The sequence below is a fragment of the Artibeus jamaicensis genome, unplaced genomic scaffold (genome assembly GCF_021234435.1).
Source record: "Artibeus jamaicensis isolate MK-2021 breed Jamaican fruit bat unplaced genomic scaffold, CSHL_Jam_final contig_2377, whole genome shotgun sequence".
NCBI classification, from domain to species: domain Eukaryota; kingdom Metazoa; phylum Chordata; class Mammalia; order Chiroptera; family Phyllostomidae; genus Artibeus; species Artibeus jamaicensis.
Genome location: NW_026521496.1, coordinates 720,234 through 732,483, shown reverse-complemented (window position 1 = coordinate 732,483; position 12,250 = coordinate 720,234). Strand labels below are relative to the sequence as shown.

The window sequence follows — 12,250 nt, the reverse complement described above, 5'->3', positions numbered from 1 at the left end:
GGGGCTGCAGGAAGGGTAGGTCTGCACCCAGCTCAGCATCTGGACCAGAAGACATTAACAGGTAGAGGCTTTAGCTTCTGGCTTTTATTGGTTGCTTTTTTCCCCCCTCAAATCCAGCATTATATAAAAAGTCACCTGAGCTAGTGGTTTCATCTCAGTGGAGGTGGAGGCAGACTAGCAGTTGTGGGGGAGTAGGGCACCAACATGGTGTGATGGGTTCTTCACATGTAATGGCAGGCCAAGAAGCTGTCAGCCAGGGTCACACTGGCGGCTGGGTTTCCTTAGCAGATCCAAGGCTATTCAGAAGGGGCAGAATAGGGGCACTTTTGTCTTGTTTAGCAGCATATTAAGGGCATTTGTGCACATCTCCTTTTCCATTATGCACAGGGATCCCATCCTGTGCCAGCAAGGAGTCAGCCTGGTCCATCTGCAAGTTGTACTTGAAGGCCTTCTTGACATCCTCCACAATTTTCTTTGGTTTTCAGGTTGAGGTCCAGGGCATTCAACCTGGCCCAGTAGAACCGCAGGAACTGCTGTTCATTGTCCACATACTCAAACAGGTAGAACTTGGTCCCCTCCCCAATATGGGGGGCTTTCAGGACCCATTGGGCTTCTTAAGCAGCTTACCCCTTAGAAATCCCCAAGAGAGTGGTGTATGTGTGGGCCACCAGCAGCTCTGGCTCATTCTGCCCCGTATAATAGATTCAGTCCACAAACTTTTCGATGGCCTTATAGCTCTGCACCTGCTCCCTCCAGTCCTCACCAAAGAAGGACTCTATGTTCTCAGTCAGTGTCTCCTTCCAGTGTAACTCCATGGAGAAGTACAGTGGGTACAAAGGCTAGATGGTACATGTTGCAGTCCATTTCCTCTTTGAGGGCTGAGTATGTGAAGTCAAGTGCAATAGTGGTCAGCTTAAACACCTCTTTTCTGACGTCACCTTGATGAACTGAGTGTTCTCTGCCTGCTTGTATGCTTCCTTGGTCCCTTCAGGAACGCAGAGAGGTCAGCCATCCTGGTATGGTTTTCTATTTCTGGGGCCCTGGAGTTCTTTTTCTCTGACTCAGCCATCCCCTCTGAGGTCTCCAGTTCCACTGACATCATTGCCAAATGTGGTTCTAGCTGTCTTCATTCCTCTGCTCCAGCCATCAGTGTGCATGGACATCAGTCTGTAGTCATGTTTGTCAGTGACTCCCTCAGGTGCTTCCACTGCAGCCTAGCAGTGGAAAAATTATACTTTAAATATGGAGGAGAAATAAAGGCTTTTTCAGACATGAAGAAACTAAGGGAATTTACCATGAGAAGAACTTGCATTACAAGAAATAGTGAAGGATGTTGTTCTACCTGAAACAAAAAAGACAAAAGTATACAAAATTTTGTGTAAGATGACTGACAGAGAGAGGAAGGAAATTGCAACCCTTGTTCAGAATAGGGTGTTAAGCACTTAACTATAACATAAAGGTTTAAGGAGGTAAAAATTTTTTAAATATATTTTATTGATTTATGCCATTACAGTTGTCCCATTCCACCTGTTTTATTTCCATCTGCCCTGTACTGCTCTCCCACCAGGATACCTCCCCCCTTGGTTCATGTCCATGGGTCGTACATATAAGTTCTTTGGCTTCTACATTTCCCATACTATTCTTAACCTCCCTCTGTCTATTTTATAACTACCATTTATGCTTCCTATTACCTGTACCTTTTCCCCCATTCTCTCCTGCTCCCTCCCCACTGATAACCCTCCATGTGATCTCCATTTCTGTGGTTCTATTCCTGTTCTAGTTGTTTGCTTAGTTTGTTTTTGGTTTTGTTTTTAGGTTCAGTTGTTGATAGGTGTGAGTTTGTTGTCATTTTACTGTTCATAGTTTTTGATTTTCTATTTCTTAGATAAGTTCCTTTAACATTTCATATAATAAGGGCTTGGTGATGATGAACTCCTTTAACTTGACCTTATCTGGGAAGCACTTTATCTGCCCTTCCATTCCAAATAATAGTTTTGCTGGATAGAGTCATCTTGGATGTAGGTTGTTGCTTTTCATGACATTGAATACTTCTTTCCAGCCCCTTCTTGTCTGCAAAGTTTCTTTGAGAAATCAGCTGATAGTTTTATGGGAACTCCTTTGTAGTTCACTGTCTCCTTTTCTCTTGCTGCTTTTAAGATTCTCACCTAATCTTTAATCTTGAGTAATTTAATTATGATGTGCCTTGGTGTGTGCTTCCTTAGGTCCAGCTTCTTTGGGACTCTCTGAGCTTCCTGGACTTGTACGTCTATTTGTATGAGTACTCTCTAATACAGAGACTCCCCACACTGCTATTGAGGGACATTTCCTATACATGTAACCCCCTCCTACCCTTTCTCCTGGAATTTCCCTTAGCCCCATCTCCTTCAGGATGGTAGATCTTGTGCCTTCTGTAAGCCTCTGGATCATCTCCAGCTATGAGGAACTTCCCCTGTCATACAGTCCTGTCCAAGTGCTACTTAATAAAGCTCGTTATATCTACTGCCAAAAAAAAAAAGACATGGGTCTTACTATTTTGGTACCTTTGGTTTTTTTCCCCTTTATATAGGACACTTTATTCAACAAGTACTTGTTGGGTACTTAACATGTGCCAGGAACAATACTAAATGCAGGGTAATAGAAAGATAGTGAAGAAAAGAAATAAGAAGTAAGAACAAAATAACTGTTTTAGAACATTAAAATATAAATACCTTTAATGTTTTTAAAGAACATTTAGGTTTTTAATCTATTTGGAATTTATTTTCATATGTCTTCTTATTTAACATACCTAAAAATCAAATTCACTGTCTTTACCAGAAAGCTACTACTTCCTGACCCTGATAGTGGTATCATCATGTTTTTGGTCACCAAGACTCGAAATTGTGTCATCTATGACTCATCCTCATCCCTTTCCTCTCTCTATAACATCACTACTACCATTGGGAATCAGCGGCCAAATCTACATCTCCTCCATGATGTGACTTTCAACTTTTACTATTGCTGCCGCTACACAATGTGACTGCTCCCACCAAAAAACCCTGCTACTTATTGTATGCAAAGCACAGTCCCTGCATGACTGCTTTCACACCTTGGCTCATGGTTTTTCATCTACCTGGACTACTTTGTTTTACTATATCCCATTTCTTGTCAGAATTCTAGCTATCCATCAAAGCCTAGTTTATCCATCACCTCCAAGAACCTTTCTCTGATCTCTAGGAATAAAAAGACCCCAAAACATGAGATGTCATAACACTTATTTTCGTGTTATTTATTTGTTTATGTTTATTTTGATCATTTCAAACTTAAAAAGTTGTTTTTTATTTTCTTATCTATTTGTTGGCATTCTTTATATACTATGGAAATTAGCCTATGGATTGCAAATATTTTTATCTGTTAGAAATTTGTCTGATGACTTTGCTTACAGTTGTTTTTGCAATAAGAATTTTGTTGTTTCATGTATATAAATGTATCTTTTCTTTTATGGCTTGGTATATGGTTCATAGTTAAAAAGTCCTCTTGCCTCCAAACTTATAAAATAGTTTTACCATTTTTTCTAATACTTTTACATTTAAATCTTTGATAGTTTTGGAATTCTGGCATGGATCCAAGTTTTGTTTCAGATGGCTACTTGATTGTCTTAACATCATTTAATGAATAAAATCTACCTTTGTCATATATTAAATTCCCAATTTCATAGTGCTTTATATATTATTTATGGTACTTAACAGCTGATTTGTGTTATAGTATATATATATATATTATATATATATATTCTTTAAAAATAAGCACACATTCTTCTTATTTCAGTAGTTCCCTCAGTGGGTACTTTCTGAACTTTGAATAGTAAATTAAATCTTTGACTTTATTTTTAGCACCATTGAAGCCCATGAGGAGGGTAAAATAATGCATTTTGTCAAAACACAACTGAGACTGAGACTTGTTCTCTTCTAGGTATTTGACTTCTGGGCCTGGCTACTAATCATAGTTTTATAAGGAGTCTTAGTAAATTATAACATTCATTTCCTATTGAAAGAGGCCTATCAAAAAATAAGCATACCCATTATAACACTAAAACAAAAGATTTTTCTGACAGCTTTATTTACAGTTAATGTAACCCTATCTTTAACATTTCAGAGGACCTGACTGGGACACTGGATTGTATGATGAAGGGAGTGCAACAGTCAGAGAGCTGCTTACTGAGCTATATGGCAATGTTGGAGAAATCCGTCACTGGGGTCTGATCCGGTACATTTCTGGAATCTTAAGGAAGAAGGTGGAAGCACTTGATGAGGTACTATAGATTCTTCTTAAATTTTACACCAAATCCAAATGGAGGACTTTTTAAAAAATTAGTTTCCATAAATGTTTACTTAAGCAACTACAGCCTCTAATCATTTGATATATTGTTTTTCCCACATAATGATTCTGATATTCAGTTAGCTTTTTGTTTGTGAATGTCAAATGTATAATACTGAAGCATATATAAACTGTAGACTTATAGAGGTGTTGTAAACTGCAAGAATTCTCCAATAGATCTTAAGAATGAATTTACACTAGGCTAAAAGTTTCTACTATACCTTATTATTCATTCTTAGAAATCCCTTTTCTGATCTTCATAATATTTCCTGAGAAAGAGAGTTTAGTGTGTCATTAAATTAAGGGGAAGCAAGGGCTTCTAGGCAAAAAAGAATAACTTTCATGGAAATCTGAGGTGTTATGGGAAGGATAGTGCTATCATGCTGTCTCTCCTTAGGCCTGCACAGACCTTCTGTCCCATCAGAAACATTTGACAGTGGGATTCCCTCCAGAACCTCGAGAGAAGACTATCTCTAAGTGAGTATGGTTTTGACTGGTTTAATCAACCTTCTCTTAGTCTTTAGGGAGCTGTGTGAACTGCCCCCAATTCTCTTGCCCTCATTTGACAATGGATAATAATGTCCTACATATGTTCTTCTCAGCATGAGAATATTGATAATAACAGGGCAGAGTAAACAAAAGAGGAAACTCACAGTGAGTAGTATTCAGATGTACTTTGGGGTTTTTTTGTTTGATGGTTTTCTTGTTTTTGTTTATGTTTTCTTGCTGGATTTCCCAAACCTCCCATTAAAACAAAAAGCAAAAACCAAACAACTGGAATTAGCACCCCCAAAAAATTATCTATTATTTGAATTTTTTTCTAGGCCTCTGTCCTTGGCTTATACATAGTTATTTTCCCCCTATGGCTCTTTACATTTCTTCCCCCTGTGTGTGTGTCTCCAAGTTCCGACTTCCCATTTATATAAATTCACCAGTCTTATGGGATTAGGGCCACGTGGTAACCATCTCCAAATAAGGTCACACTTTGAGGTACTAGGGGTTAGGATTGCAACATATAAACTTTGAGGAGACATAATTCAACCCATAACACCTTGCTCCTGGCAAACAGAACCTGTTTATCACAAATCAGATTAATTTTGTGATGATAGTCATACCTTCGAGATATTGAGGTTCATTCAGCTCCAGACCACCACAATAAAGCAAATGTCTCAATAAAGGGACTCACACGAATTTTTTGATTCCCCAGTGCATTTAAGAGTTATGTTTACATTAATACTGTACTCTACTGAATGTCCGATATCATTATCTCTAAAAATGTACATAGCTTAATTTTTAAAATGTTGTTGCAAATGCTAACCATCATCTGAGCCTTTAGTGAGTCATAATCTTTTTGCTGGTGGAGGGTCTTGCCTCAGTGTTGATAAAAATGCAGTTTCTGTGAAGCACAATAAAATGAAGTATAATAAAACCAGGTATGCCTGTATTGCAGGCAGTTCCCAAAAAGATAGTGTGGTCCATGCCCCATGCCCCGTGCCCTAAGAGTGCTAAGTATCAACACGAGAGTCAGAAGTGTAGAAGAGGTTTCTGTACCTATGTGTGCATGCATGTAAATTGATGAAACTATAGAAAGTCTATATAACTCTATAAGGTGTGATTGTAAAGTAATAAAATAGCTTCCAAAGGGCACAACTTAAATTTAGTTTATTACTTTCTAGCCATGATAGTTACTCATCAAATATTAAGAATTAACCACAAAAGACTAGTTTGGAAGGACACCATAGAATGAGTTTTAAATAAAATTTTCTAAAGGAAATTTAATCCAGGTTTAGATAGGTGAGAACAGAGCTCTCTTGAGTTGATATGGGCCAGAGTGTTTGGGGAGGCAAAGAACTCTGAGGACTGAAAGAACCAGCATGCTACCAGCAATGGTGCAATATTGAGGGAGTGACTTGGACTTGGGAGGAGCTTTTTTTATATTCTCAATATATGTAGGCTTAAGTAGTTGCAGAATTATTTGTTACTTTACTGTCTTCTTCCTCAGTCCTTTACCCTATGAAGTGCTTACTCAGCTGATAGATGAAGCCAGTGAAGGGGATATAAGCGTTTCAATTTTGACACAGGTGAGCAGAATTATAAAGCCTAATCAGGTGATTGATATTTTAACCTTATTTTCAATTAATCTGGCAATTGACCACAAAATAGACCTTGTGATGCCTGGGCCATAATTTTTGTCTATATTCATTCCCTGCACAGGAAATAATGGTATATCTAGCCATGTATATGCGAACTCAGCCTGGCCTCTTTGCTGAAATGTTTCGACTTCGAATTGGTCTGATCATACAAGTTATGGCAACAGAACTGGCCCAGTCCCTTCGATGCTCAGGTATTCAATTTAGTAACTATTTTAGGCAGAATTCACTTTTAATCTGAGTCTGTTGAGTTTGGCATCAGAAGAAAAAGAAAACGAAAACATTTTTATCAGTAGCTCAATAACTGCATATACCAAATTGTTTCCAGGCTAATCAATCTCTATGCAAGCAAAGGGGCTGATATTAGAACAAATTTAATCAGTTCTGCAACTTCAAAACTCCACTTCTTGGGGACTCTGCACTCCCAATGACTACATTCCTCCTAATTGCTAGTATATGTGGAACCTCAGTGTGAAAGACTTTATTTTTCATTTATTAATTTATTTTCTATTGTTGTTCAAGTACAGTTGTCTCCATTTCCCCCTCACCTCTCCCCTCTGCCCCAAGACTGGGTTTTTTAGTTTCCACATGTGACATTATATGGTATTTATCTTACTCTTCATATGTGGAATCTAATGAACAAAATATAACTGATGAACAAAATAAAACCAGAGGCATGGATAAATGGAAGACACTGACAGATCTCAGAGAGGGGGTGTGGGGACTGGAAGAGATTAGCCAAAGAACATGTGTGCATATATGCATGGCCCATGGACACAGATAACAATGTGGTGAAGGCAGGGTTAGGGGGTTCTGGGTGGGGGCCAAGGGGGGGACAATGGCGGACATCTGTATTAGTGTCAACAATTAAAACAACACTGGGTTTGATTCTGATTCAGTAAGTGAGTGCAGCTTCTGGACACCAGATTAAGTCACCACATCAATTTGATCATAGTGTCACTATTCTGTATAGTCCACATCAGGATTGAACAAAGGAAGGCAATGTTCCTGTTAATATCTATATAACAAGACTCTCTTTGAAGTTGTTGAGCACAAAGAGTCTTGTTAGATAAATATTAAACAGAGAGATTTTAACTGAGCTCTTAACAAGTACATAATTTATCAGTGTGAGTCTAACCTAACTTACATGGATAATTTATATTTAAATAACCTTTAAAGGAAGAGAGCTAAAGAGTATTTTATACCTACCATATGCCAGACACTTCTACTTTTTGCTTTATATTTACATATGTTATCTCCTTTAATCCTGACAACAACCCTCTGGAGGAGGTACTTTTGTACCACTTCTATTGATAAGGAAACAAACTCATGAAGCTTAAATAACTAACTTGCTCAAAATTATATAACTAGTAAATAGTGGAAATTGAGTCCAAGTCTGCCTGATTCCAAATGATTTCTAGTTTAGCACATTGATACAGATAACATGTGTTATTACATACATATATGATGTATTGTCTAGCTATGGTATCACAGGAGTTTTATGAAGGTCTGATTATTCAGTAATAAATCTCAATGAGGGATAAACCCCCAAACATTTTTCACTTTTCTGTGAGTACCTTCTGTGGATCTTTTTTCCTGTGGATTCATCAAAACCATGGCCATTTATTTATTATAGGATAAAGTCAAGATTGATCCCTGGGTCTGATATTCAATATCCTCAACACTCTGGCCTCTACCTCTTACTTCAACAGTCCTTCCCACTAACTTAATCAACCCTTGTTTGGCACTTAGCATGATTATTTTTTATGTTGCTTACATGTCCAATCTCTCCCAAATAATTGGTCAGCCTCTCAAGGTCAAGTACCATGTTAAACAATTAACATTGCTTAAAATCATTATCTACATGTAGAAAACTCTTAGTAAATACCTGATGTTAATGAACAGGTTTAAGTTATCTTCTTAATATTCTTTATAATGTCACAGAGTCATATCTATTCTCTTTTAAGTCTCTATTTCCAGGCTGAGAAGTTTTGGTTATTTTAATTCATCTGCATATATACAGTCATTGCCTTTCTCTGACTGGCTTCCAATTCCATTGTTCTCCTTTCATTCTTCCCACCTTCAAATAAAGATCCTGCTGAGTACCCTAATGGTAAAGATGGGGGTGAAAAAGAAATCAGGGACCTGGTTAATCCATAAACTGGGTAGTCAGCCCTTAATTTATTATAAATCTATTACAGTGTTAATACCTATGCAGTATGGTACCAGAAATCTTTTCTTGTTGTTTTATTCTTCCAGTCAAGTGACTCAGAAATTCTAAGCAACAGAGAAATAGAGAAAAAGAGGGTGGGTGTGGCAGGCCAATTAGAAATATCTCTGTCCTAACATTTCTGTTGACTAGCTGAGGAAGCCACAGACAGCCTGATGAATCTCAGTCCTTCAGCCATGAAGAACCTCCTGCATCATATTCTCAGTGGCCAGGAGTTTGGAGTAGAACGAAGCGGTAAGGTTGAATAACTGCATTTCTATTTCAGAGTGTTTGTTTTAAGTATCTCATGGATTTTACAATGTTTTTTCTTTTATCAGAGGAACCTTATTCCCCCAAATAAATAGAACCCCAATATATGAAACACTTAAAAGCAGCCCTCTGGAACAAGATTTGGAAACCAGTGTATGTCTCATTTTTTCCCCTTAAATGAAAATATCAAATAAATAGATTACTATCATGTTTTGTTTTGAACTGTTTTATGCATTCTCTTAAATTACCATAAATTGAAGTCTCTACTTTAGGAAAACAAACAACTCATGTAATCTACAACTTTCTTTTATTCCAATTGGAAGGAATTCAGTAGCACTTACAGTGTTGATGTATGCACATGCACATGCATGTGCGTAGCTGCTACAGTACATCTGATGTATTCTTTCGCCTTTAAAGATTTTATTTATTTACTTTTAGAGATAGGGGAGGGAGGGAGAAAGAGAGGGAGAGAAACATCAATGTATGATTGCCTCTCGCACACCCCCTACTGGGGACCTAACCCATAACCCAGGCACACGCCCTGACTGGGAATTAAACCGGCAACTCTTTGGTTTCCTGGCCAGCACTCAGTCCACTGAGCTACACCAGCCAGGGCTATTCTTTCACCTCCAAATTAAAGTACATCTAGGGGTCCATCAAAAATGAATCTTTTGGAGCCCTGGCTGGTGTAGCTCAGTGGATTGAGCGCAGGCCTGTGAACCACACGATCATGGTTTGATTCCCAGTCAGGGCACATGCCTGGGTTGCAGGCCAGTTCCCAGCAGGGGACTCACGAGAGGCAACCATACATTGATATTTCTCTCGTTTTCTCCTTCCCTTCCCCTCTAAAGATAAATAATTTTAAAAATGAATCTTTTACCTGCACTTGGTGGTTTGGTGGTGGTATTTGGTGTTGAGTACCTAAAACATCAGAACAAATGAAAAAGGTTATCTCCCATGCTCAACTTTTAGGCTTAGGATAAGTAAATATATAATGTCACATGGATGGATTCCAGAACTTAGATTGGTAAAAGAAAGGTCTAAAGCAGTGCCCATCAAACCTTACTGTGCACCTGGGAATCTTGCTAAAATGCAGACTTTGATTCTGGATCAAAGGTCAGGAGTGAGGCCTAAGATTCTATTAAGAAGCTCCTAGGTGATGCTAATGCTGCTGGTCCATGGACCACACTTAGAATATCAAAGTTATAGTTGTTTTTCGTTAATGTAAAAGGAGGACGTATATCTAAGTCTTTTAAATGTGGTGGAGAAAAAAATTGAACCTGATTATCCTCTCTCTTTCATCTGTCATGCCATATAGTGCGTCCCAGTGATTCAAATGTCAGCCCTGCCATTTCTATCCATGAGGTTGGTGCTGTTGGAGCAACCAAAACTGAACGAAGTGGAATCATGCAGTTAAAAAGTGAGATAAAGCAGGTAAGATACTATTTGGGAGATTAGCTGAGTTCTTGTCATCTTTGAGAACATTCTTTTGGAATCAGGCTTTGTTGGGATTATGCATTTTATTTCATATTCTGAATTTAATTTGAGCCACATGTTTGTCAAGTAGAATTTTATGGATTGTCTATGTCAGCTGAAAGTCAGGTGGAACAACTAAGGATCCTTTAACATAGTTTAACCTGCCTTTAATTCTACATAACATGCATGAGGTCATGGCCTTTTAACAAATAAGATGACGAGCCACAGAGTAGCTTGTTTGATTGTCTTTTATAGCAATCATTTTGTAGATAGCTTTCCTTTTTCTGGACCAAACTGTCTTGATAATTTTAAGAGAAAAGTAATTTTTTTCTGATAGCATGATATTAAAACTTAGAGTTCCTCTTGTTAGGATCAACATATAATTTTGGAATTAATTTTCCTTATGAAACTAGACTTAGATTTCTTCCCTTTAAAGAAGATGGAAGGTGGGGGGTGGATGGGACAGGGGAAAGTGGTGGTGGGCAAATGGATACAACTGTATTCAAACATTAATAAAAAATTTTAAAAACAATGCTAGAGAGAATACCATATTAGGTGAGGGCCTTTAAAAAATCTGTTTTCAGGTATTATCCTGAAATTAGATTTTTATCATTGCTTTTTAAAAAGATTTTTATTTATTTATCTTTAGAGGGGAAGAAGGAAAGGAGAGAGGGAGAGAAATATCAATGTATGGTTGCCTCTCATGTGTTCCCTGCTGGCCTGCAACCCAGGCATGTGCCCTAACTGGGAATCAAACCACGATCCTCTGGTTCGCAGGCCCACGCTCAATCCACTGAGCTACACCAGCCAGGGCTAGATTTTTATCATTGCTTTGGTAGAGGTATATGAAAGGTGTTGTGGACACATATAGAGGAAAAGCATTTAAATTAGTCTGGGAGTTGCTGGGAGTCAACCAACATCATATTGTAGCCTCTTACTTTTTCCTGCAGATGAGAATAGATGAGTTATTGTATTATACAAAGAAATTATTAACACAAAGTTCCAAAGCTTCTTTCTAAACTCTGGGAAATCATGTGATTTTAAAGTCCAAGCTTAAAAGGTATTTGATCTCTTGTAGTAGTACTTTTTATGAAAATCATAAATATACTCCTCCTGCTTCTAAAATAAATTTATGTTAGCTTGCAAAATTTAAGCTCATATAGCAAAAGATAGGCAAAATAGAACCTTTTTTAGGAGTCAGAAACCACTTAGAAAAAGAATGAGCCAATGCTTGAACTTTAATTTGAAGTAAACTTAACTTGAGTATACTTATCAGATACCTATTCTCATTTACATTATGCAAGAGCAAGAACACTTATCAGATAGTCTTTCACATTTATATTATGCAATGGAATAAGAATGGTGGTAGAAAAATGTTCACTTTACAGGTTTTGTTCCTGGTAATTTGGATAATCTGAACATTTTCTTATCCGAAAAGTGAAAGAATTACATTTCATGCTAAAGAGTTAAACTGACATTGTTGGTAAACAATTCTTGTTTTCATTGAAAGTGATTGGCTAAACATTTTATAGTTGTTTATAGTCACACAATATTATTTACAAATCCATCATATATTTAGAACTTGAAGTCCATGTTCCCAGCTAGATTAATAAGATATTAACGACTTAACCTACTCAGCCATATCATTTAATTTTTTTCAGACATTCACTACCTATAGCACTTCAAGAAAGCCAAAATCCTTAGGACTATAATTTAGACTATGGAGAGCCATAATTTTTTATTACTTTCTTTGTTGTATATGTTTTAAAATTTTTCTTATCCTCACCTGAGG

General features: G+C 37.5%; 1 protein-coding gene and 1 pseudogene across 3 annotated transcripts in view; one reads left to right on the top strand and one right to left on the bottom strand.

Annotated features, from left to right (window-relative positions):
* The window catches only part of PHKA1 (phosphorylase kinase regulatory subunit alpha 1), a 148,866-nt gene that overhangs the window by 123,966 nt on the left and 12,650 nt on the right, over positions 1–12,250 (top strand). For all 3 annotated transcript variants that reach the window (XM_037145459.2, XM_053662306.1, XM_037145458.2), the window contains 6 exons: positions 4,132–4,288; positions 4,751–4,830; positions 6,356–6,434; positions 6,568–6,697; positions 8,866–8,967; positions 10,301–10,416. In XM_037145459.2, coding sequence (XP_037001354.1) covers positions 4,132–4,288; positions 4,751–4,830; positions 6,356–6,434; positions 6,568–6,697; positions 8,866–8,967; positions 10,301–10,416 — 664 coding nt within the window. The remainder of the gene's footprint in view (positions 1–4,131; positions 4,289–4,750; positions 4,831–6,355; positions 6,435–6,567; positions 6,698–8,865; positions 8,968–10,300; positions 10,417–12,250) is intronic.
* LOC119049454 (heme oxygenase 2-like) lies at positions 250–1,111 on the bottom strand (annotated as a pseudogene).